This window comes from Sarcophilus harrisii, chromosome 4 (assembly GCF_902635505.1).
Source record: "Sarcophilus harrisii chromosome 4, mSarHar1.11, whole genome shotgun sequence".
Taxonomy (NCBI): domain Eukaryota; kingdom Metazoa; phylum Chordata; class Mammalia; order Dasyuromorphia; family Dasyuridae; genus Sarcophilus; species Sarcophilus harrisii.
Genome location: NC_045429.1, coordinates 265,674,806 through 265,701,689, shown reverse-complemented (window position 1 = coordinate 265,701,689; position 26,884 = coordinate 265,674,806). Strand labels below are relative to the sequence as shown.

Genomic DNA, 26,884 nt, shown 5'->3' with positions numbered 1-26,884 from the left:
ATGTTCTTTTCATTTTCTGTATTTCCATAGTACTTAGGTCTATTGTACTAAAATATTTTAAAAGTACTCTACATATGATACTTCATCTGTGTCTTGCAGCAACCCTTTGATCTAGATATTATAAGTATTATCCCCATCTTAGAGTCAAGAAAAAAAAGGATTGGTGAGTATCAAATATTTGTCCGTGTCACATAGCTAACAAACATCTGATTCTATGCTTTTTTCACCCCCCCATCTTATAGTACTACCTCTTTATAAGTCTATTAATTTACATTTCATCATCTTGTATTGTTAATTATCTTTACCTTAACTTACCTCATATGTTAGAAGACAAGCAATACGATATCTATTATATATGTGAAGTCATACAAAATATATTTCCGTATTAGTCATGTTGCAATAAAAATATCAAAAAAAGTGAAAATAAATGCTTCTATCTGCAGTCAGAGTTTGTCATTTCTTTCTTTGAGGATGGATAGCATTTTTCATCATGTATTCTTTGGAATCATTGTAGATCATTGGTTTTATCAGAATAATTCAGTTTTTATCAGAATAATTCAGTTCATTATCATTACAATAATCATATTTCATTATACAATGTTCTCCTGATTCTGCCCACATCACATTGCCTCAGTTCATATTAGTCTTTTCAGGTTTTTCTGAAACCATCCCCCTTCATCACTTTTTACAATTCAATGTATAGGTCCTATTCCCCTAACTAGACTGTTATGTCCTGTAGGTCAAAGATTTTTTTTCTTCTTTGTTTCCTTCCTTTTTTCCTTCCTTCCTCCCTTCCCTTCCCTTCCCTTCCCTTCCCTTCCCTTCCCTTCCCTTCCCTTCTCTTCCCTTCCCTTCCCTTCCCTTCCCTTCCCTTCCCTTCCCTTCCCTTCCCTTCCATTCCCTTTCCTTTCCTTCCCTTATTTTTTCCCTCCCTCCCTCCCTTCCTCCCTTCCTTCCTTCCTCCCTCCTCCTCCTCCTTCTCCTCTCCTTCTCCTTCTCCTTTTTCTCTCTTCTTCCTCCTTCTCCTCATTCTTCTTCTTTTGATTAAAGCTTTTTTCCCTCCCTTCCTTCCAACCCCTCCTCTGGATGGCAAGTAATCCAATATACGTTAAACATGTGTAATTTTTCTATAAATATTTACACAGTTATCATGGTGCACAAGAAAAATGAGGTCAAAAAGGAAAAAAAAGAGAAAGAAAACAAAATATAAGCAAACAACAATAAAAAAAAAGATGAAAGACTATGCTGTGATCTACACACAGACCCCACAGTCTTCTCTCTGGGTGTAAATGGCTCTCTCCATCACAAGACCATTGGAACTGGCCTGAATCATCTCACTGTTGAAAAGAGCCATGTTCATCAGAGCATCAGAGTTGATCTTCATGTAATCCTGCTTTTACTGTGTACAGTGTTCTCCTGTTTCTACTCACTTCACTTAGCTAAAAGTTCTAATGTGCTAAAACAACGGTCTCGTGTAAGTCTCTCTGGGCCTCTCTGAAATCATCCTGCTGATCATTTCTTATAGAACAATAATATTCCATTACATTCATATATCATAACTTGTTCAGCCATACTCAAACTGATGGGCAGCCATTTAGTTTTCAGTTTTTTGCCACTACACAAAGGACCCCTACAAATATTTTTTCATAGAGAATATAATTTCTCCTTTCATATAATCATAGAATTTTAGGGTTTGAAGGCACTTAGAGGACTCAAATTCATGTGTAAAGGAATTCCCTACCCACCATTTGGGGAAATGACTGAACAAGTTGTAAAATATAATTGTGACGGAATATTATTGAATTGTAAAAAGTGATGAAGGGGGATGGTTTCAGAAAAACCTGAAAAGACTAATATGAACTGAGGCAATGTGATGTGGGCAGAATCAGGAGAACATTGTATAATGAAATATGATTATTGTAATGATAATGAACTGAATTATTCTGATAAAAACTGAATTATTTTGATAAAACCAATGATCTACAATGATTCCAAAGAATACATGATGAAAAATGCTATCCATCCTCAAAGAAAGAAATGACAAACTCTGACTGCAGATAGAAGCATTTATTTTCACGTTTTTTGATATTTTTATTGCAACATGACTAATACGGAAATATATTTTGTATGACTTCACATATATAATAGATATCATATTGCTTGTCTTCTAACATATGAGGTAAGTAAAGGTAAAGTAAAGGACAGAATTTGGAACTCAAAATTTTAAAAAAAATGTTAAAAATAAATAAATAGGCATTTTAAAAAGATATACTTATTATCACAGACCTTATAAAAGTCAGCCTCTTGCTGAAAACCTCACAAAGAGAGGCAGGGCCAAGATGGCAGAGTAAAAACAAGGCCTCATAGAGCTCTCCCTCCCACTCCCAAATCCCTCCAAATTCCTTTAAATAACGAATCTAAACAAATTTTAGAGTATCACAACACACAGAAAGATAGAGTGGAACATTCTCCAGTAGGAAAGGTCTGTAGAATGATAGTGGGAATTTTGTTCAGTCCTAAAATAGGCAACGTAACTCCAGCCCCTGTCCTGGTCCCAGACACTACCCAGCCACTAGCCAAACTGGACAAAACTTGGGTCTCTGAATCAGTAGCAATACTGGAGGTTTCTAGACCTCTCAGCCCAGAAACACCAAAGATGAGTTGGAAAATCAGCAGGAAAGTGGGGAGAGAGGTAGAAGGGTGAAAGGGTCTTAGGAACCCAGCATATCACAAATAGATGTGGGTGGCAGTTGTGCCACCTTTTGAAGGCCTCAGTTCACAGGATTTCTCTTTACTAGCACTAAGGAAAGACAATGTTGTTTTTAGCACATTAGAACTTAAAGCTACAGTGGAGCAGGGACATTCCTCACAGTACCAGGACAGACAAAAGTGCTTGTGATCAGATTTCTAGAAGGATTTCTGAAAACAGATGCACAAAAGCCATGAAGCTTGGAACAGCGCACCCTCCACCCTGGAAATGGAACCCTACTTTAATGGAGAGTTAAAAATGATCAAGGCACAGAAAAAATTCTGACCATAATATGCTACTATGATGACAAAGAAGATCAAAACATACACTCAGAAGAAGATAACAAAGTCAAAGCTCCTACATCTAAAGCTTCTGAGAAAACTAAGAATTGTTTTCAGGCCATGGAAGAGCTCAAAAGGGGTTTTAAAAATCAAGTAAGAGAAATAGAGGAAAAATTGGGAAAATAATTGAGAATGGTGCAAAAGGAAATACAGAAAGCCAATGAGAAGAATGTTTTAAAAAGCAAAATTGGCCAAAAACTGAATAAGGAAAACAATTCCTTGAAAATTAGAATTGAGTAAATGGAAGCTACTAATTTTATAAGAAATAAAAAAATAATAAAACAAAAACAAAAGAATGAAAAACTAGAAAACAGTGTGAACTATCTCATGTAAAAAAAAACTGACCTGGAAAATAAACCCAGGAGAAATAATTTTAAAAATTATAGTTCTATCTGAAACCATAATAAAAAGAGCCTAGACTTCATCTTTCAAGAAGTTATCAAGAAAACTATCCTCGTATTCTAAGATCAAAAAGTAAAATAGAAATGGAAAGAATTCACTCATCACCTTCTGAAAGAGCCCAAAATGAAAACTCACAAGAACTTTATAACCAAATTTAAGAATGTCCAGGTCAAGGAGAAAATATTGCAAGCGTCCAGAAAGAAACAATTCAAGTACAGTGGAGTCACAGTCATAATAACACAAGATTTAGCAGCTTCTACATTAAAGGACTGGAAGGCTTAGAATAGGATATTCTGGAAAGCAGTGGAACTAGGATTACAACCAAGAATCACCTACTAAGCAAAACAGAGTATAATCCTTCAGGGTAAAATAAAATAGAGGACTTTCAAGCATTCATGATGAAAAGATCAGAGCTAAATAGAAAATTTGATTTTCAAATACAAAACTCAAGAAGCATAAGAGATAATTGGGAAAGGGACACTATAAAAGACTCAATAAAGTCTATCTGTTTAAATTCTTACATGGGAAGATAATATTGAACCTCAAAAACTTTTTCATTATTATGGCAGTTAGAGTATTTATAGATGGAAAGCACAAGTGTGAGCTAAATATGAAGAGATATCTAAAAACACAAAATAAAGGGATGAAAGATGAATGTATTGGGAGAATGGGAAAGGTAGAAGTGGAATGGTGTAAATTATCTGCCATAAAAAACAAAGCTTTTACAGTGGAGGGGAAGAGGGGGAGGAAGGGAGAGTAAACTTTACTCTTATTCAGAATTGGCCCAAAGCAGAATAATAAACATACTCAATATGGGTATAGAAATCTACCTTATCCTGCAGGAAAGTAGAAGGCGAAAAGGATATGGAAAGCAGGGAGGGTGATAGAAGAGAGAGAATATTGGGGGACAGAGTGGTCAGTAGCAAAACACTTTTTTAGGAGGGTCAAGGTGAAACAGAAGAACAGAACAGAATAAATAGGGGGAAATAGAGTTAGCAGTAATAATTGAGAAAAGGATTTTGAAGCAAATTTCTCTGATGAAGTTCTCATTTCTCAAATGTATAGGGAACTAAGTCAAATTTATTTAAAAATGAGCCAAATAATTCCCCAATTGATAAATGATCAAAATATATGCCTTATCCCCAAAGGATTGTAATCCTGCATATTCTTTGACCTGACAATAGTCCTACTAGGCATGAATCTCAAAAGAGATTTTTTAAAAAGGAAAATAACCTATATGTATAAAGTATTTATAGAACATCTTTTCTCAGGGCAAAGAATTATAAACTGAAGGGCTGCCTTTCAAATTGGGGAATACCTGAAGAAATTATGGAATTGTGAAGGAAATGATGGAATATTATTGTTCTATGGGAAATGAACAAAATGCTCTCAGAAGAACCTGGAAAGTGAAGTAAAGGAAAATGTAATGTACTGTGTACAAAGTAATAGCAATGTTGTGGGATAATCAGCTCTGAATGACTGCTATTCTCAGAAATTTTCTCAAGGAAAAAAAAGATTCACAAGGATTGTGAAGTACTTATGATGAAAAATGTTATTCATACTCAGAGAAATAATTGATTGTGTCTGAATACAGATTGAAGCATACTCTTTTTTTCTTTTTTCAAGGATCTTCCAGTGAGAAGGTTAGTTCTGAGGGGCTTAGAGTCAGCCTTACTCATAGCAATTTGTTAAAGCCATATGTTACATAATTTGAAAGATGCTACAAAGATCCCTTACTCTCCAGATATCTCCCTAAGGATGCCTGAAAGTAGAATTTAGAGATTAATTTTAAAAAAATCAATGAGATCAAATCTCTGCACTGATATTTACAAACTGTCTCCCTGAGACTTCATCTTTAATTTGGGGTGTTAAGTGTCTCTTCCCAAATTACTTTGTATGTTTTGTGTACATATTTTGCAAATGCCACTTAATGTATATTGTATCCTCTTAGAGAATATGAACTCTTTGAAGTAAAAAGTAAAAGTATCTTTTTTTTTTTTTGGTGGGGGAGATCTATATTTTCTATCACAATGTGACTTTTATAGAAATGTTTTGCATTACTTCACCTATGCCTTCTCAAAGGGAAATGTGGATAGGGAGGAAGGGAGAGAATCTGGAATTCAAAGTTTTAAAAATAACTGTAAAAATTGTTTTACATGTAACTGGGGAAAGAAATATTATTTTTTTTTACAAAAGACTTCACAAGGCAGACCATAAACATTTTTCAGATAGCTCCAATTATTTGTAAGTTTTTTTCCTGACATGAAATTCTCTCCTAAATTTACTTCCTTCCATTTTCATCCTATTTATTCTAGTTCTGTCCCATAGGGCCAAAAAGAACATGCATCCCCTTCAAATATTTGAAGATAAATATGAACACTTCCCCTGACCAAGACCTCTTCTCCAGGCTAAAATTATCAGTTTCTTCCACTGATTTTTGTATTACATGTCCTCAAGGTCCTTCATCCCGCTAGCTGCCTTTCTTTTAATGTTTTTCACTTTTATCAATGCCTTTCCTATATTATGGTACCCATATTCTGAACATAATCTTCTGGCTGTGGTCAGATCAAGGTATAACAAATACATCAAGTTATCAACTATTTATTTCAGAAAATTATGCCTCTCTTCCCAGTACAAGATCTTGAATATATTAGGCATTTAATGGATATTCATTGCTATTGTAGATAATAATAATAAATAAATCTAACATGAACTGATACAAAGTGAAGTGAGCAGAACCAGGAGAACAATGTTCACATAAAGGAAATGTTATATGATGAACTGTGAATGACTTAGCTGTTATTCTGATCAATACAATGACCCAAGAGAATCCCAAAGAACTCATGATGAAGCATGCTATTTGTCTCCAGATAAAGAACTGGTATTGTCTGAATACAGACTAAAGCATGCTATTGTTCTTCTTCCTCTCTTTCTCCCTTTCTTCCTTCCTCCCTCCCTTCCTCCTTTCCTCCCTCCCTCTCTCCCTCCTTCCCTTCCTTCCTTCCTTCCTTCCTTCCTTCCTTCCTTCCTTCCTTCCTTCCTTTCTTCCTTCCTTCCTTCGTCTTTTTGTACAAAATAACACATATGGAAATGTTTTACATGATTGCACATGTATAAACTATATTTAATTATTTCTTGTGTTGGGAGAGAGAAAGGAGGAAGGGAAGGAGATCTAGAATTTGGAAATCAAAACTTTTTAAAAAGCTGTTTAAATTATTTTAATGTAGAATTGGAAAAATATTTCTCATATATGTGTATGTGCATATATATATGTATGTGTGTACATACACAGATGTCTAAAGTTGTCTATGTCTACTCTGTAAATCTGGAATTTGGACAGAACCCCCTAATTTTCTAAATTTTCTAAATTCTTTTCTAAATTAATTCCTTTTCCCCTTATTATTACATCTTTCTTTGTATCCTCAGGCTTAGCCCAGTGCCTAGTATATAGCAAAACTTAAGTGCTGGCTGATAGATTGATTTATTAGTCCTGACCATCACAGACTAGGGACTGCATTTCTGTGATTAGGATTAAGGGTGAGAGAAATCGACAAAACACTCCCATTTCATTCTTATCTGATTAGCTGGTGGAACTAGAGAAATATAAAAAGGAAAAATGAACTGATTACCTCCAGGTAGTACAGCATCTTTCCATAATGCAACTTTTCAATAAGCATTCCCATCCTTTCCAAATTATCCAGTGCCTCATGGAGGTGGCCAGAAGCCCAGATCCCTACTCCATGAGCAAATCCCTGAAAAATAAGCTTGTAACATTATTGGAAAAAGACAACACAGAGAGGTAAAATTGGGAATATAAAGAGCCCTGGATGGAAAAGCCAGCAATCTGGTTTTCTTCCTGATTTTATCAGCAAGTAGCTGCATGATATTAAGGAAATAATTCTATCTCTCTCAGAAACTCAGCTTTCTTATCAAAAAATAGAATAAATGAGCTCTATTATAGTTTTCAGCTCTAACCCTCTACAGTCTTAAGAGGCTTCTTAAAACACTGCTATGACCATGTTACCCACATGCTCAAAAGCCTTCAAATGTCCTCACCCAGAAAAAAGTTCTATATTCTTTTATTGGTATTCAATGTCCTCTGAAATTGAGTCCAGTAATCAATCCAACTCACTACCATCATCACAAATATAATTTTTTAGCTGAACTGGGTTGTTATGCCTGGGGATTCCAGATTCTTTTGTTCATGATGTTTCCTTCTCAAATGCTTTTCCCTCTTAGCTCCATTTGTTCAATTTCCTTAAAATATTCAAGATTCAGATTACATTCTGTCTCTTAAAGGAAACATTCCTTGATCTTCCTCCTTTCTCTCCTGTCCCTGGAAGTAAACTCTCTTTCCATTCCTTTGAACCAACAGTCTATCATTGTTGATCTTTTGTATGTGAAGAGAACCAATGACATCACAATGTTGGGATCAAGGTACAATGTTTTTAACTTTGGCTGATTAGTTTAATATGAGCTCAGACGGCTCTACCACAGGTCAGATACGAATAGTCCACTTGAACATTTAGGACAGAGATGTCTCTAGTTTTGGGCATCTCCTGTTTTCTTTTTGCATTTGCAAATCTCCTCTTTCTTTTGTGTTATTATATTATAATTTGTATTATAATTATAGGTATCAAATATTAATCAAAATAGTGCTTTAGGATCTGCAAAGCACTTCACAAGTATTTCTGATTTCATCAAGTAGATTGTAAGCATCATGGAAGCAAGGGCCAAATCTTTTACTCTGTATCTTTTACATTGTTTTGTACATAAAAACAATAAAAACTTACAAAATGTACCTCCCTCCATTCTTTTCAAAGTGAAAGGATTATAGAAGTGCAATATTGCATATACTGTTATATACAATTGATTAGTTTATCTGAAACTATTTTTCCCTCTTTCTTATTCTGTGCTATAAGGGAGGAAAGATGGTATCTACTTGAAACTGAAGGTGACATAAAAAACAACATACAAATACACATGCATATGATGCTTTAAGCTTTACAAAAATACCCTTCTCACAACTACTCTATGAAGTAGGTTTTGTAAGCATCATTATTCCTATTTTACAGATCAGGAAACTAAAAGACAAAATAGTTTAAGTGATTCAAAATCACACAGCTAACAACTATCAATACCGGGAATTGAAACTAGATCTTCTGACTTGTAAGGTCAATGCTCTTTGCTATGTTACTTTTCCCCATTGGTGTTCAATAAATAGTCACAGAAAAAAATAAATGAATAGACTAACAAATGAAGTAGATTTTAGGAAGAAACCTCTTGTTTTTACCTCACATTCTTCTTTTTCTTTACAATTTATGGATTCAAGGCAAGTCCATAGATGGTCCTCACTGCTTTTATAGTCTACTAACTTCTGAGCAATTCCCCAGGACTGGTAGAGAAAACTCTGCAAAGATATAGGATTATATTGACTATTCAGGTATTTGAACAATGTGAAGAAACCATTAGAAGAAACCATTTCTTTTCTTCTTTCTTTCCTTCCTTCCTTTCTGCGTGACTATTGTGAAAAAAAGTTTTTTTAAAAATGTTTTTGATATAAAGAAATCTTCCCCCCTTTAATAACATTCTCTATTTATGGTGTTAGTTAAAGGACTATTAAATCAAAGGTTGTGAACAATATTTTTGCTATTGTTTTTTAATGTCATATCGATTTGTGAAAAGGTTATAGCATTTTATAGTTCCACCAGAAGTGAAATAGTTTTCCTGTTTCTTTACACCCCAGTAATTTAAGAATAATGGTAAAATGTTATTTTCTCTCTGACAACATAATAACAATAAGGAAGAAGTTTGAATTTTTTATTTCTATGATTATTTGAGAATTTGAAAATTTTTAAGTGGTGGTGAATAATTAGAAATAATTATTTTTTCAGGTTAAATTTGCATTTTTGTAAATTTTATCCATTACTTTTATTTTGATTCTCTGACTCCAAGTGAATAAATCTATTCTTTCCTCTTTGTGAAAACCTATACTGTTTACCTTCTTTTGAAGTTAAACCCATCGAAAATGCCCCCAGAATTCCCTGTAGCAATGACCCATTTGTTCTCCAGCATATATTCCAGCCATGGTTTAGAGCTATTGAACTGGAAGCTGAGTCCTAGTTAGGTACTCTCACCTGACCATGCCTTTGCCATTTAGAACAGATACTAAAGAACATAAAACAAATGTTCTTTTAATGTATTATAATATCAGATGCAGAAATTTTAGTTAAATGAGCTAATTTTGAAACAAATAACAAACTATTAAAGAGAAAATTGTATTAAAATATAAATTAAAGGTCTATAGAGTGGAAATGGAAAGCATTTGGTACATGGTCTTTAAAAAAACTAGCACATTAACAGACTTTAAAAGGAGCTGACAAAGTTATAGAGTTACAAATGCATTTAAAGGAAACTTGTCTTTTAAAATTGCTTGGCAACTTACATTGTACAATTTGCTCACATAAAGACATTTCTTTGGAATGCATTTCTGGTATAAAATTTTCTACATTTTAAAATATAATTTACAGTCATTCCCCCTTCATTTAAATTTATAATTACTTTAGTTTTGGAAACCAAAGGGAAATATATTCTATCTTATAGAAATTTATTTTACAAGCATCTTTTCTGTAACACATCTACTTGAAATATTCAGTAACATCAAATACAGGTGATGTGCACTTGTATTAAGAAGAGTAAAGAGAAAGGAATCCCAAGTATGGATAGAAATTTCCTGCCTTGAAAAGACACAGTAGAAAGAAGAAAGATAGAAGAAAGTAATACTATCCCTTAACCAACCAGCCATGTTTCCCATAAAATTTGAACTTCTCATGTGGTACTGAAAGAGCCTTGACATTATTCTATGAAGCTCCTTATGTGGACTGGGATGTTTACCTTAGAGAAGGGGAAATTCAGGGGGGCTTTATAGTTGTGTTCAAATATTTAATTAGTCTCTCACTTGGAAGAGTAATAAGATTTGCTCTCTTTTGGCCCCAAGAACAAGTTTTAGAAACTGCAAAACAATTACAACTATTTATATATGGAATGGGTTTCTTCAGAAGAAGGTGAGTTTCTGGAAGACTCATAGCAGAGGTTGAATGACCACTTATCAGTAAGTGTCTCAGTAGGTTTGATCAACTGGAGCTAACAGTTTTTAGTCATCATAGACAGAAGAACTGAGTTTTAGAGTTGGAAGAATCTCAGGAGCATCTAGTCCAACCCATTATCCAAAAAAAGGAACCAACCAATTATAACCTTTCTTTACTTCAAAGAGTTCATATTCTCTAAGAGGATACAATATACATTAATTGGCATTTGCAAAATATGTACACAAAACATAGAAAGTAATTTGGGAAGAGACACTTAATACCCCAAATTAAAGATGAAGTCTCAGGGAGACAGTTTGTAAATATCAGTGCAGAGATTTGATCTCATTGATTTTTTAAAATTAATCTCTAAATTCTACTTTCAGGCATCCTTAGGTAGATATCTGGGGAATAGGGGATCTTTGTAGCATCTTTCAAATTATGTAACATATGGCTTTAACAAATTGCTATGAGTAAGGCTGACTCTAAGCCCCTCAGAACTAACCTTCTCACTGGAAGATCCTTGCCCAAGGCGCAATTGAGAGATGACATCCTCTAAAAAGTGGAAGATCCATTTCTGTTTTGTTATACACTGGAGTGTATAATCAAGAAACTATGAAGAAAGAAGTCATTCTAAATTCAGTGCAAGCTCTTGTTTCCAATAGTAATACACTCTTTCCTAGATCTAAATGAGACAAATGGATCAGGGCTCTCCCTTCTCCCATTATCTTTATTCAACTTTTCTGCATGAAGGTAAGATCTAGAAAAAGGGCATGGAATATATAACAAATCTTATTCAGAAAGTCTTTTGACAAGTGATGGAGGTTCTACAGTGGGAACCAAGGACACCTCTACAAAATATCTTTGGCTCATGGGCCTTGTTCTGTATTCCCAGACTGGCCAACAATATTAATTGTCCACTCAGAGTAATATTTTTTGCCCTGTCAGCTCAGAGGTCAATTATTATAGAACAGGCAGATGTCCATGGAATCATGGGGCTTAAAGAGACCTTGAAAAGACTACTAATTCTTTAATTTCCCCCTAAACAGTGATACATTATCAGTAAGTATTACTAAACTTCTGTTGTTTTTTTTCAGAACTTTTTCTGCCCAATGCTATCTGTACCTTGCTATATACTTTCCTTCTGTCTATCCCTTTTCTAGATACTCCTATTTCTGGATCTTCTATTCCTGACAGTTTCTGTCCTAGAAACTTTTATTTTCCAGACTAATTGGCATTTCCCAGTCTGTGATCTCAGAGATCACAGAGAAATGGGAGGCCATTTGCATTCACCAGATAAAACCCTCTCATGGCCCCATAAAATAACTGAGCTGCCCTATTTCTTGAAGATTGAACCACGGTTCGAGGGACAAATAAGTATAATAATATGCTATGCTCAGGGAGTGTACTCTCAAAACACATCTTGGATATTATCTTCCTGCTATGGCATAGAGATGATTGTTCCTGAGATTCTCTGGGGGGTATGCTTAGTTCTAACTCTTCCCTGCTCTTCTTTGGATGTGTAAGTCTAAGCTCCAGCAAGAAGGGCTTGGTGAGCTACCTTGATATCCTCCTCTTGTTGATTCTGCCTCCCTGAGTCCATGCTATTTTACATGTTTCCAGTTAAGCCATATATTTTTTTCTCTTAAACACACAAGTAAATAAGTCCAATACTTCCAGCATTATTGGCCATTACATTCCTTTGTTACAGCAATGGAGTCTAATACTAGGTCAAAATATAAACTATTTGACTTGTTATGATAACCACTAAAGTAACAAGTCTAGCACCAACTTACCAACAGTATCTTCTCCTCCCAGAATTTCTGACAGCAGGATATCCCATCACCTTATTAAAGGAAGGAACATGAATGTCATCTGTTTATGTCATAATTGTCCCCTCACATTTGTTTCTGGGTTTCTCTGATTTCCTTTCAAGACTCTCAGTTCAGGTCTCACTTTCTTCAGGAGGACTCTCGTAGCCCCTTTAGCTGCCTATCCTTTCCCCCTTTGAGATTACCTTCTGAAAGACCTTCTCTATCTCTATTTATGTATTGTTTGTGCTTAATTTTTCCATGTCTTCTCCATCAAAATATGTGCACTTTGAAGGCAGGAACCATTTTTGCCTTTCTTTGTATCTTTATTGCTTAGCACACTGCCTAGAACAGAGCAAGTGCTTTATAAATGCCTATTAACTAACTCTTCCATTGAATGTAGGCAATTTTGTGATCATTTATAGGGACAACAAACAAAACTTTCTTTTATAAAATCCTGAAAGGTGGGAATATTTTCCAACACTCCTCAAAATTCAAATTAAGGCACTTAAAATTGAGGCATTAATAAATATTAGGATCTCATTAATTGTATTCTCAGCTGGATTTAGCAGTAAATTTGAATTTGAATGTTGCTTTTTCTTTTTAAACTGTTTTTACTGTTTTATTCTGGGCAGATCATTTGAACTTTCTGAGTCTTAGTTCCTTATCTATACAGAATAAGGCCAATCATGGATTTAAAGCTTGAAGAGACCTTAGAAGCTATTGAGTACAATATAATCATTGTACAAATGAGGGACTGAGACATAGAAAGCTTAGGTAGTTTTTCCAAGATCACAAGATTAGAAAGTGTCTGAGGCAGGATTTTAATTCAAATCTTCATTATTCCAAATCCAGTATTCTAGCCATTATGCTATTCTGGCTCTCAAAATAGGTGTTATCTTGAATCCAAAATTGAACCAATGTCCTAAGATAATAATTACACCATTCTTCATAGAACTATGAGGATTGAATGATTCTATCTATTTATCTATCTGTCTATCTATATATACACACATAAATATTTTATGAATTTAATTATTTATAAATATATCATTATTATTAGTATATTAATTTAATATAATATAATAATTAGTAATAATTATTACAATGCATCAAGAGCTTTGTAAACCTTAAAGTGTCATATAAATTGGAATTACTGAGAGGTACCATAGTAAATGAATAGAGAACCAATCTCTTGGATTCAGAAAGTTCTGGTTTCAAGTCCTGATTGACAAGTACTGGCTGTGTAGCCCAGGGTAAGTTACTTAATTTCTAAAACAATAAATTGCCTTAAATTATTGTATTTCTGAGAACAACAAAGTTTATCGAAGTTGATCATCTGCTCAATGTTGCTGTTATTATGTATAATATTCTCCTTGTTTTGCTAGCTTCACTCAGTATCAGTTCATGTAAGACTTTCAAAATTTTTTTGGAAATCCACCTACTCATCATTTCTTATAAACAATAATATTCAATTACATTCATATATCACGATTTGTTTAGCCATTCCCTAGTTCATGGGTATTCCCTCAATTTCCAATTCTTTGCCACCACAAAGAGAGCTGCTATAAACATTCTTGTTCATATGGTCCTTTTGAATTTTTTTGTGATCTTTTTGGGATACAGACCTAGTCATGGTATTACTAGGTCAAAGGGTATATAGAGTTTGGTGGCCCTTTGGCCAGAGTGATAGAATCATTTCTTTCCTTCCTCCTTGTTTCTTCATTCCTTTGTTACTTTCTTCCTTTTCCCTCTTCTTCCTTTCCTCTCTCCCTCCTTCTTTCCTTCATTTCCTCCTTCCTTTCTTCCTCATTCCTTCTCCCACTTCCATCTCCCTTTTTTCTACCTCTCAATTAACCCTCCTCCTCCCACCATCTGTATGGATTTCATTGACAATAATATCACATGCAATTTTCCTTACTAATAAATTCTTGACTAGATTATAGGATCAAAAATTAAGAGCTTAAAGGGGTCTCAGGGCCCAATCTAGTCCAAACTCTCATTTTACAGATGAGGGAAGTAAGCACAAAGGAGTAACTTGTCCAGGGTCATACCGTCATTAGACCCAGGATCATATAGTCAGCAATTGTCAGAGACAGAATTTAAACTCTCTGATTCCAAGTCTAGTTTCTTCTCTAGGTGGTAGAGGATGGGATGAGAGAGAGAGGCTTAGTTTTTGACTCAAATGACATCTTGTCATCTGATCTATGTAGAGCAAGGTCTTTCTTACACCTTACCTTCCAGGTAGTTGAGCAGGGTCTCAATTTTCAGAACCCATCCCTTCCCCAGGTGTTTGTTGATTTGGTGATGGAGAATTGAAAGGATTTGAAGGGCACTTCTCCGAATATTTTTGCTCACATTATTAGAGTAAGAAAGTACCTGGGGAAGGGAGAGAAAGAAATATGATCGTACTGAGAGAATTTCCAGCCTTTTTCCTCATTAAAATGTTATCCTTTGGGAGAACATAAGTTTTTTGTGAGGAGGAATTGCTTCATTTATTGCATCCCTGGCACTCCACATAGTGATTCCACATAGTAGGTACTTAATATACATTTTTTGATAGATTGATTCATTATTATGATATTCAACAAAATATTGATTTTTATTTTGTCAACACTTGTGAATTCATCATTATAAGGAATACCCAGAGAGAAAATTATTCCTACCAACACAGATTTCTATCTGCTTTGCAGCTAATCGTCTACAGATATAGTAGAGGGGGAGAGGAGAGAAATTGCCCCTATCCACTTCCCAGAAGAAATGATGAAGTCATAAATGATGAGAAATTAATGGTAATTGAAGTGAGATTTCTATTGCCATGTCATTTGTCTATAAATCTGAAGAAGTTTCCCAGATTGAATTAGAAAGGCAGCTTGCTATTGGTTGGCTGGAGACTGACTGTGTCCATGGTGTGACTTTTAAAAAGCTTAGCTTAAAACTCAGAATTTAAGAGATTTCCAGCAGGAAGCAACTTTTTGAAATTTGTCCCCCTTTCCTCATCTAGAGGGCAGTTGAGGAGGAGAGAGGGAAAAGGTCATCGGCCAGGGCATCTTATAGTTGAGCTACCTGCCCAAATCTGGCAGAAAATCCCAGGAGGAGAAAATATTAAGATGTGACTCTTGGCAAAAGAGATCCAATAAATGATTCAAAAAATAATTAGTCCTGGCAGCCCTCTTTTCTGGATTATTTAACTTTTTGGTTAGACTTCCTGTCTTAAGTATTTCTTTACTCTTGCCCATCATCCACTGAGAGTGGTCTTAAAGTACAGCTATCATCCTCTCTATCACACCTCCAAATCAAAGAACTTTAGTGTATTATTGTCTTCAAGATCAAATGTATAATCATCTTTTTGAAGAGGATCAGCAACATCATAGATTTTTGACTTTTCATGAGTTGGATTTGTGAGACAAAGTTGCACAAAGTCATCAATCTGATTTTCTCTTCCAGAGTCATCAAAATTCATGGTCAAGATAAAAGTCAAGATGCCAAAGTTCATGGCCTGGTAATTGTAGATGATCTTGGGACCTCTGATATCTGATTATGCTGTAAACATTCCATAACACTTGCTTTGCTGCGTTCATGGCTATTGGAACATATTATTCTCTTCTAACCATTCTGTTGAGGGAAGTCTTCCCTTTGTGTGGCGTAGACATCCCCTTACCTCACTGATGAGTTACCCTCCATCTGCCAGCCCATCTGCCAATGCTGTGGAGCCACTGAGTGAGCCACAACTTTTCTGGAGCCAAAGGTGGGAGCTGGATGATAGATGGACACTAAAGATGATGTACAGCTCTGGAAACTGCTCAGCAAATCCTCACATCAGAGATACCAGTCCTTTATGAATAGCCCATATACCCCATAATCCTTCATTTGGCTTTGAAAGCTCTTTTTAATTTGCCCCTCCTATCTTTCTATATTTTACATCTCATTCTCTTCTACATCCCTACTGATTTTAGTGGTCTCCTTGCTATTCATTTTCCCTTGGCTGCTCCTATACCTGGATTTCTCTCTGCTTCTTTCTGTCTCTGTCTCTTGTCTGTCTCTCTTTTCTCTCTCTCCCTTCCCAGCTAAATCTAATCTCAGCTAAAATCTAATCCTTTCTTCTTTTTATTTCTCTCTCCTGCCTCCAAAGATCTATCAGTTTTTGTACTCTACCATTGAACTGATTTTTAAAAAAACCATAGCTTTTATCATGTCAATTTCTTTTTCAGAAAATTTCTATGGCTCTCTAGTACCTATAGAATAAAGTTTAAACTCCTGAGGCTAGTATTCAAGACCCCCCATAATCTAGATGAATTGAATTATCTTTTCCAATCTTATCTTTCTTTAATTTCCTAGAAAATATTGCCTCACAACAACAAGATTATACAATGATTACTTTTTGTTTTCCTCCTCCTCCTCCTTCTCCTTTTCTTGCTCCTCCTTTTTTCCTTGCCTTCTTCTTCCTCTTCTTCTCCCTTCTCCTTCTTCTCCTCTTTATAAAAAGTTATATTCTTTTTGAAAAAAGACTCAGGTTAATTATAAGGCTTCTTACCTTGGGGTCTGTAAATTCATTTTCTTTAATATTTTGATAACCACATTCTGACATACATGGTTTTCCTTGCTATTCTATGTATTTCTTTTATGAATCTAAAAACAATCTGAGAAAGGTCCATATGCTTTCACCAGACTGCCAAGGTGACATGACCCAATTTTTTTTTTAAGAATTCCTGATCCAGATCTAGACTGGACCTTGGAGATCATTGATTTATATCTCTGCTATTTTATAGATAGAGAAATTAGGACTTGGGGAGGTTAAGACTATTTGAATGCAAAGACACTGGGATAATATTTTTTCTATTCTCCTATACTGTCTCTGTATATAGCTGATTTGTACAAAATCAGATGGCAAGTTGTTTATAGAATCTGTTCTCTGAAAGTGACTCCAAATGTTCTTGATCAGTGAATTGGTGATCATAAGAGACATGTCTTTCTTTCTTTCTTTTTTTTTTTTGTTTCAATGGTATTTTATTTTTCCAAGTACATATAAAGATAGTTTCCAACATTCATTTTTGTAAGAATTTGTGTTCCAAATTTTTCTCCTTCCCTCTCTTATTTCGCCCCTTCCCTAAGACAGCAAGCAATATGATATAGGTTAAATATGTGCAATGCTTTTAAAAGTATTTCCATATTTGTCACGTTTTCCAAGAAAAAGCATACCAAAAGTGAGAAAACCATGATAAAGAAAAACCAAACAAACAAAAAAATGTGAAAATACTATGCTTCAATCCACATTCAGTTCTTCATAATTCTCTCTCTGGATATGGATGGCTTTCTAACTCTATTGGAATTATCTTGAATAGTTTTGAATCACTGCATTTTTGAGAAGAACAAAGTCCATCACAGTTGATCATCAAATAATCTTGCTGATACTGGGTATAATGTTCTCCTGGTTCTCACCATCAATTCTTGTAAGTCTTCCCAGGCTTTTCTGAAATCAGCTTGCTCATCATTTCTTATAGAATAATAACATTCCATTACATTCATATGCTATAAATCATTCAGTCATTCCCCAACTGATGAGGATCCATTTAGTTTCCAGATCCTTGCCATTACAAAAAAGAGCTGCTACAAATATTTTTGCACATGTGGGTCCTTTTCCCTTTTTTATACTCTCTTTGAGCTATATAACCAGTAGTGAGACTGCTGGATTAATTTAGGCAGAATCGTAATTTTTATTATATTAGTTTGGCCTACTTATGAGTACTTGATATTCTTTCAGCTGTTTAGATATAACTTTATTTGTGTGAAGAATGTTTTATAACTGTGTTCATATAGTTTCTGTATTTGTGTTGACAGGTAGACTCTTAAATATTTTATATTGTCTACAGTTATTTTAAATATGATTTCTCTTTCTATCTCTTGCCTTTATGCTTTGTTGGTAACATAGAAATGTTGATATTTATGTGGCTTTATTTTATATCCTTCACCTTTGCTAAAGTTGTTAATTATTTCTAGTATTTTGTTGATTCTCTAGAATTCTCTGAGTATACATCATATCATCTGCAAAGAGTAATGGTTTTGTTTCCTCACTGCCTATTCTAATTCATTTGATTTCCTTTTCTTCTCTTCTTGATATCACTAATATCTCTAGTATAATATTGAGTAATAACACCTTTATTTCATTTGTATCTTATTGGAAATGCTTCTAGTTTCTCTCCATTTCATATAATGTTTGCTGATGGGTTTATATAGATGTTACTTATCATTTTAAGGAAAACTTCTTTTATTCTTATGCTCCTAATGTTTTTATTAGGAATGTGTCATTTTGTATGACATATCTTAATCAGTCTCTATATATCATCTCTTTGAATCCAGAGAAGGAGTCCGAATTTGACTAGCTGGACTTATCTTACTTCTAAACATAGTGGGGGAAGGAGGATATTAACTTTTGCATCAAGTTCACCTTGGGAGGAATCATTTTAGGAAAATCTATAGAATGATTAGCTATTAACTTTTAACTAAAACTAACTTTGTCAGACTAATCTTGGGCCAAAGATTCCTTCGTATAAATTCTTTACATTTTAGATATAAAAAATAAATCCAGGGCACTTGGCTTACTCACCATGAGCTGCAAAAGAAGGAATTGAGGTGTTGGAGTTCTTCTGTTTCCTGTAGGCATGATAATTGTTCCTGTGTTTGGGAAGAAAGAGCCATTGCATGATTCTTTAGCTTTATTTGAAAAAAAATTAAGTGGGAATAACTAAAAGAAAATAAGATCACAGAGTTTTGTTTATATTGTGTCTGCACCTGTGAATTTTTTGGTTTAAAGAATATCTCATGTGGAATTCCCTCTACTAATTTAGAGGGACAACTTATCTGTAACATATTGTCTGAGAGCACTGAGAGGCTAAATTATTTCCTCAGGATCACATAATTAGAATCTATCAGAAGACAGGATTTAAATACAGATGCTCTTGGTTCAAGTATTATCTGTCTATTATCCTGGATGCTTTCTCTACCAAAGTTTAATTTGAAACTGAGTCTATGATTTCATTGATGTAGGGAATCTCTAGTGAGGAAATTCCTTCTAATAGTGAAAATCATTATCTTCCTTAGGTAACAGTCTTTTTAAAAATTCAATTTCATTTTCAATTCCAAATTATTTTCCTTTGTCTTCTCCTCCTAACCTCCAACCGTTAAAAATTCAGAAAAATAAAGCCCACTACAAATATATATGGTCATATGAAACAAATTTCTATTTTAATCATGTTTCAAGAAAAAAAGGCAAAGAAAAGAAAGTAATATACTTCAATCTTATCTTGAGTTCTTTATCTCTCTTTTTGGAGATGAATAGCATATTTAATCATGACATCTTTGAAACTGTGGTTGAATACTGAGTTGATTAGAGTTACTATGCCCTTTAGAACCTATTGTCTTTACTATATTGCTGTTACTATATAAGTTGTTTTTTTGCTTACTTCATTTTGTATTAGTTCATACAAGTCTTTCCAAGTTTTTCTGAAACCATTTCCTCACATTTTTTAAAGAGAACAATAGTATCTAAAACATTCATAAATCGAAACTTGTTCAGCCTATCCAAATTGATGCACCTCCTCTCAGTTTTTCAAATCTTTGCTATCACAGAAGATATGCCAAATATCCAAATATTTATTGTCATTTCTTCCAATGAAAACTATCTATTCAGTATTCTTTTTAATTTGACTAAGTTTCCTATGTATTTTAGGAATGAAACCTTTATCAGAGAAACTTGTTGCCAAGATTTTTTCTGTTGTTTCCTGCTTTTCTTCCAATTTTACCTACTTTGGTTATTTGTGCCAAATCTTTTTAATTTTAGGTAATCAAAATTATCTATTTTACTACCTTTGAACATCTCTCTCTTTAATTAGGCCATGAACTTTATTCCTATCCACAGATTGATAGGTAATTTGTTCCATGTTCTACTAATTTGTTTATGATATCACCCTTATATCTAAATCATGTGCTGATTTTGTACTTATCTTGATAAATGGTGTGAGATGTTGATCTATGCCTACTTTCTGTCTTCGGGCTTTCCAATTTTCCCAATAGTTTTTCTCAAATAGTGACCCTATAGATGTAATCAGTGCATTTATCAAATACTAAATTATTTTGCTTATTTATTTTTGTATATTGTTACCTAATTTGTTCCATTAATCAACAATTTTATTTCTTAGTGAACATCAAATTATTTTTTGTTGATTATAGTTTTGTAATGTAGCTTGCTAGTATTGTTAATCTCCTTCCTTACCTTTTTTATTTATTATTTTCATATTCTTGACTTTTTGAGTTTTGCTCTGATGTTTTTTCAGTATGTATAAAGTCATTTTTGGATAGTTTGATTATTTTGAACTGAATAAGTATATTAATTTATATGTATATATTATTATTATTTTGTTATTGTTGGTGTTGCTGTGTTGGCCTACCCATGAGCAATTAATATTTCTCCAGTTATTTAGATCTGCCTTTATTTGTGGGAAGAGTATATTATAATGATATTTATATAGTTACTGTGCATATTTAACAGGTAGACTCTCAAGTGTTTTATACTGTTTGCATTTATTTAAAATAGAACTTCTATTTTATCTATTAATGCAGGATTTTTAGTATTGCAGGATATTATATAGAAATGCCAGTAATCTTCGTAGATTTATTTTTTATCCTGTAATTTAGCTGAATTTCTTAACCTTTTTTATTTTTTAAGGTAATTCTAAGTTTCTCTAAGCAAAACACTATATGATCTGGAAAGAGAAATTTTTTATGCTTATTCCTTTGCATTTTTTTCTTGTCTTATTGTACTAATTACATTTTAGTGCAATATTAAATAGTAATTTTTTATTTTAACAAAGTTAATTTCTCCTTTGATTTTTTTAGGGTTTATATTTTGGTTTTTAATTGGAGTTTTTAATTTCTTGGTTTTCTTTTTCTTTTTTTCTTTTTGGTTATATTTTCAATTTGTTGATCTGATCTTTCTCTTTTTTTATAGATATGAGCATTTAGAGATATGAAATTTCTCCTTAGTACTGCTTTTATTGTATCACACAAATTTTGTTATTTTGTATCACTATTGTCATTATCTTTATCTAAATTATTGTTTCTATGATTTGTTCTTTGACCCACCCATTTTAACAATAAAATTATTTAGTTTCCAATTAATTTAAAATTTATTCTTTAAATGTCCTTTACTGAATGCAATTTTGGTTAGAAAAAGATACATTTTAATTTTTCTGCATTTATGAAGGATTTTTTTTGCCATATTATATGATAAACTTTTGTGAAGGTGACATGTACAGCTAAGAAATAAATATTTTTCTTTCTATTCCCAATCAGTATTCTTCAGAGATCAATCATATCCAACTTTTCTAAAATTTTATTCATCTCTTTTAATTTGTTTCTTATTTATTTTATGGATAAATTTATCTAGCTCTGAGTGGTATAAATTGACTGCCCACACTATGTAACTTATCTAGCTTTTCTATTAATAATTTAAATGTTATGCCATTTGGTTCATATGTTCATCATTGATATTAATATACTACCTATGATACTTTTCAGTAAAATATAATTTCCATTTTTACCTCTTTTATTAGGTCTATTTTTGGTTTTGTTTTGTTTGTGATTATGATTATTGCCCTTGCCTGTTAGAATCCTTACAAGGTGTTAAGTCACTAGAGTTGATAGAAACAATGCTTATGTAATTGGTTCACACCTTTGGAGTTCACACCTGTGAGAGAGTTTACACATTAGAGGTCACACTTTAGAGTTCACACCTTAAGGAGCTTATATAAGCTAGAAGTCTCCAGGAAGAGGAGGAGACTGGGAGTTTCACAAGTGAGAAGTCAGTTGAAGAGATTGAGAGCCAGAATTCAGTCCTGAGATTCAGAGCCAAGATTCAGAGAGAGCTGGAGGCTGAAGCTGGCAGACAAGCTGCAAGAGCTCTTGGAACCAAGGAGAGAGATGGGCCTCTAAGAAAACTAACCGGGATATTTTGAAGGAGACAATAAAGGATTTAAACTTTTAACACCTGGCTGCATTTGAGGTGATTATCACTTTGAACCGAAACTAAGGCTGTCCCCAGAAACCTACCTGAGAAACCTGCTCCCAGAGAACCATCATATTCTAGAAAAGAAGAGAACACTACACTTGCCCTTCTTAAAAAACCCATCTGAATCAAATCAAAGGATAACCAAGAGGTGCCCATTCCCCTCTTACTGCCTTCTCCGTTGATCTGTTTTATAATTATTTTTTTCCAAGTATTTCCTATTTTCTTTTCCCTCCTTTCTTCCTCCCTCCCTCCCTCCCTTCCTTCCTTCTTTCCTCCCTCCCTCCCTCCTTCTCTCCCTTCCTTCTTTCCTTCCTTCCTTCCTTCCTTCCTTCCTTCCTTCCTTCCTTCCTTCCTTCCTTCCTTCCTTCCTTCCTTTCTTCCTTCCTTCTTTCCTTCCTTTCCTTCCTTTCCTTCCTTTCCTTCTCTCTTTCTCCTCTCTTCCTCCTCCGCTTGTCCTTTTCTCTTGGTTTTGTTTATTATTCTAGATGTCTTTTGGTGACATTACAATTCAGCTAATTTTAATTTTTAGGGAATTACTTTGGCAAATAATTTTGGCAATTCTTTTTACCAAGTTGTTCATTCTTTTTTCTCCCCCATAACTTTCTCTTTTCTACTTTTTCATTACCACTTTTATTTTTTCAAATTGCTTTTTAAAATAAGTTTTCTGTGAATTCTTCCTGAGTTTGTGTCCACTCTGCATTTTCCTTAGAAGCTTTGCTTGTAAATATTTCAGGGTATTGTCTTTTTCTATCTTTATGTCTTGAGTTTCCCCATAAGCATAATAGCTCTTTATGATTGCGTTCTTTTTCTCTTTGTTCATTCTTCTAGCCAGCCATGAGACTTTGAACTTCATTTACGGTGAACTTTGATAACTTTTGGGGGTAATATAGGGGTAGATGTTTATCCTAAGCTTTTAGTGTTTTCACAATTCAATATGGGGACTTGGAAATTTTTAGGTTTTCCAAAGTGGTGTGACCTGGGGAGAGGCCTGTTCATGGCCCTCCTGATCTTAGTTCTTCAAGTTTTTGGCCAATTTTTGAGTCTATTGGTATGTATATAGTTGTTTTAGTAGACTATTGTTGGATTTAGTTACTGTTAGTTTGGTAGGAAATTCTGCAGATTCAGTGATTTAACTGCTGTATCCCCTTTGGTTTTGATGTTTTCCCCTGGTTTTTCCATTTCAGTGCTAGGTTAAAGATTAGAATTGGTTGACTGATCTGTTCTTGGGCCCAAAATCATGCAGTTAAATTTTTGGAATTTTTTGTGCTCAGTTAATTGGCTAGGACCCTGCTCTTGCTTAAGACATAGCTACTCCTGAATCTGTGACCTATATTGGCCATGGATGACAGAGAACATCTGTTCCTGCTCTCAGTGCTATTTCAGAAGTCCCCTGGGATTTCTTTCTACCTTCCTGCCCTGGAGATCTCACTAAGTTTTCTTTTTATTTCTGATTCTAGAATGATCCCAGTCCACAAGAACTACCACTGTTGATATGCTCCTAGACAGCCTCTATCTATGTCCACAAACCTCTCTATTTATCTTTCTAAGATCGTCTGAGCTGGAAAAATAACAGTGACATTTGGATTTCTTGATAGGAATCCAGGATTTGCAGAGAAGGTCTATTGGGTTAGCTAGACAAAAAATGTTGACTCTCACCCTGCCATTTTGATTTTGCTCTTATTGAAATTTATAGTCATAAAAGAATTATTTTTTTTAATCTAGGGGAAATAAGAGATTTTCTTGTTATATAGTAAGTAAATGTAAGAGAAGAGAGTGATATCCAAGCATCTAGCTGTTATACCATGCAATTACACTCTTCAAATCTGAATCATAGAGTTAAAGAGGAAAAATTGATGAGTATTTGGCTAGAAGATTTTAGCACTAGACTAATTGTCAGATAAGCTGGGGATGAATTCTGCTTCTGTTGCTCACTGCCTGGAGACTTTGGGCCAAGCTAGCTTCTAGCTTCCAGGTTTCTCAAAAATAAGGGGGAGATAGGAGTTGGACTAAATGATGGTAAGTCTTTCCCAATTCACATGTTTAAATTAAGCCTTTCATTTTCTTTTCATGTTCTACAGTGAACAGATCCTTGAGATTGTTCTTCTTGTTTACTCTTCATTGCCAAAGAAGACCAGGAGGGTGATGTTGTGACTTGCAAGTGAATTGGATTTAAGTGAGGCAGAGCTGTGCTACCATCAGTCTCACTCTCTCTTCTAGAGTCATCTGAATCCAGGGGCAAGACATAGCCTTGAGCCTGAAGTCAGGGAGACCTGAATTCAAAGCTGGCTTCAGACACTTATTAGCTATGTGATCCTGGGCAAGTCATCTGTTTGGTTCAGTTTTCCCAAACTGTAAAATGGGCATAATAATAGCAATTACTTCACAGGATTATTTTGAGAATTAAATAAAATATAATTTATAAGCATTTATATGATATTTGGAAACATTTATAGAGTACTTATTATGTGCCAGTCAGAGTATTTAGCATGGGGAGCACTAAAGTAGGCACTCTAGAAATACTTGTTGCCTCCTCTTTGCCCTTTGTTGTTTTCCAGTAGTACTGCCCACGTAGCATTATTTATCACTGCCTTGCTGTGTGACCTTCACTGAGTCAACTAATTTATCTCTATTTCAGTTTTTAAAACAATCTGTATTGACATTTTTGATATTACATCACTTTCATTTCCATAAATATATATTCTCTGCCCCTTTCCTTGAAGCCCTCATAGAAAATAAGGAAAATGAATCATTCAGCAAAACTAGGCAGCACAGCAACCAAGCTCAACATTACATGGAGTGTTCTATGCCCAGAATGGGATAGGAAGGGAGTGCAGTGTATAGAGGTCAGAAAGACACTTCTTCATGTGTTCACATCTGGTTTCAGATACTTGTTAGCTGTGCCATCCTAGTAAAGTCATTTAGCCCTTGTTGCCTCAATTTCCTCATTTGAAAAATGAGCTGGAGAAGGAAATGGCAAGGCACTCCAGCACCTTTGCCAAGAAGACAAATACCAAATGTGATCTTGAAGAGATAGTCAAGATTGAAAATGAATGAACAACCACAACAACAACACTCAAAATCCCTAACTTCTTAAAAGAAGGGAGGGAGATGTATTCTCATTTCTTTTTTTGGAGTTAGAATTTCACAACAGTTATTTCAACTTTTTAATGTTATTTTTTCCATTTATATTCTTGCAATTACATGCAAGTCCCAATTAATGTGAACTGTGAATTCCCAGAAATGGTCCTCTATATTTGAATTTGCCCTGTTTGAAGTTATAATTAGGTGAAATATAGTCATTTTTTGGCATTTCAATGGAAATATTCAGTGCAAATGCAAATAATGAGACTTCTTCAGGGGAGTTAATTATTTATACTAATCAGAATCTGATTTGGTTATTATATATATATATATATATATACACATTATATATTATATATATTGTTTCCCTTGTTCTACTTATTTCACTGTGCCTCACTTCATATAAATCTCCTATACTTCTCAGCATTTTTAACATATACGCTATTTATTATAATACAATGAGGCAATCAAGTGCCATAGTGGATGGAATGTTGAACTTGGAATCAGGAAGATGTGAGTTTAAATTCTATATCAGAAATTTATTAATTATGTGATCTTGGACAAGTCACAACCCCCCGATCTGTTTTCTTATATCTAAAATGGATACAATACTAGTACTTTCTTCACAGGATTATTTTGGGGAACAAATGATACTATGTATATATAATGTAACACATATATATGTATATATAAATTTTCATCCATATATATAGTTTTGCATATAAAGCTATACATGAATGTACACATAAAATGCTTTTAATTCTTTTTATATACCTCAAAATACTATAAAAGTTGTAGGTATTATTTTTTATTATTATCAGTTTTCTTACTTGTTTTTAAAATATATATATTGGAAATATTTAACAACATTAGTGGTGTCAATTAATGATAAAAACCCCACGACAATCCAAAATGGTGTTCCCATCCAAATAACATTTCACAGTTGTGCCAAGAAAAAGTTTTCATAAACTACTATCAGTCATGAAGTACCAGCTTTACAAATCAGAAATAAGATCTTCAAGCCCTGCTGTCAAATTCTATTCAAATTAGCCCAGCCTTGCAGTTGAATAACAACAGGTATTTTGAATTAATTATACAGATGAGAAAATCTAGGCCTTTTCTCATTAGCCTTTGGATTAGGCATGGAAGCATGGGAAGATAAATGCATTGGTGAGAGTAATTTTTCATTGGTAAGAATAATCTGCAATCATGATTTATAAAGGTTTAGTATTATGTATCATTTGTCAGATATTCTGAGTAAAGGCTGATGTATATTTCATAACCATTAAGAAAATGATCAATTTCATTATGCTAAGAAATATACCACTACTATTGAAATATGTGAGAAACAT

General features: G+C 33.9%; 1 protein-coding gene across 3 annotated transcripts in view; it reads right to left on the bottom strand.

The window, feature by feature from the left end:
• LOC100919262 (maestro heat-like repeat-containing protein family member 1) overlaps nt 1-26,884 on the bottom strand; it is a 111,136-nt gene that overhangs the window by 53,987 nt on the left and 30,265 nt on the right. For all 3 annotated transcript variants that reach the window (XR_004233684.1, XR_004233683.1, XM_012549105.2), the window contains exons 9-14: nt 18,993-19,060; nt 14,626-14,767; nt 12,374-12,423; nt 11,083-11,190; nt 8,786-8,902; nt 7,122-7,244 (exon numbers count right to left, since the gene is read on the bottom strand). Coding sequence is in view for 1 of the 3 variants with exons in the window: in XM_012549105.2 (XP_012404559.1) it covers nt 7,122-7,244; nt 8,786-8,902; nt 11,083-11,190; nt 12,374-12,423; nt 14,626-14,767; nt 18,993-19,060 (608 nt within the window). In the remaining 2 variants the exon portion in view is untranslated. The remainder of the gene's footprint in view (nt 1-7,121; nt 7,245-8,785; nt 8,903-11,082; nt 11,191-12,373; nt 12,424-14,625; nt 14,768-18,992; nt 19,061-26,884) is intronic.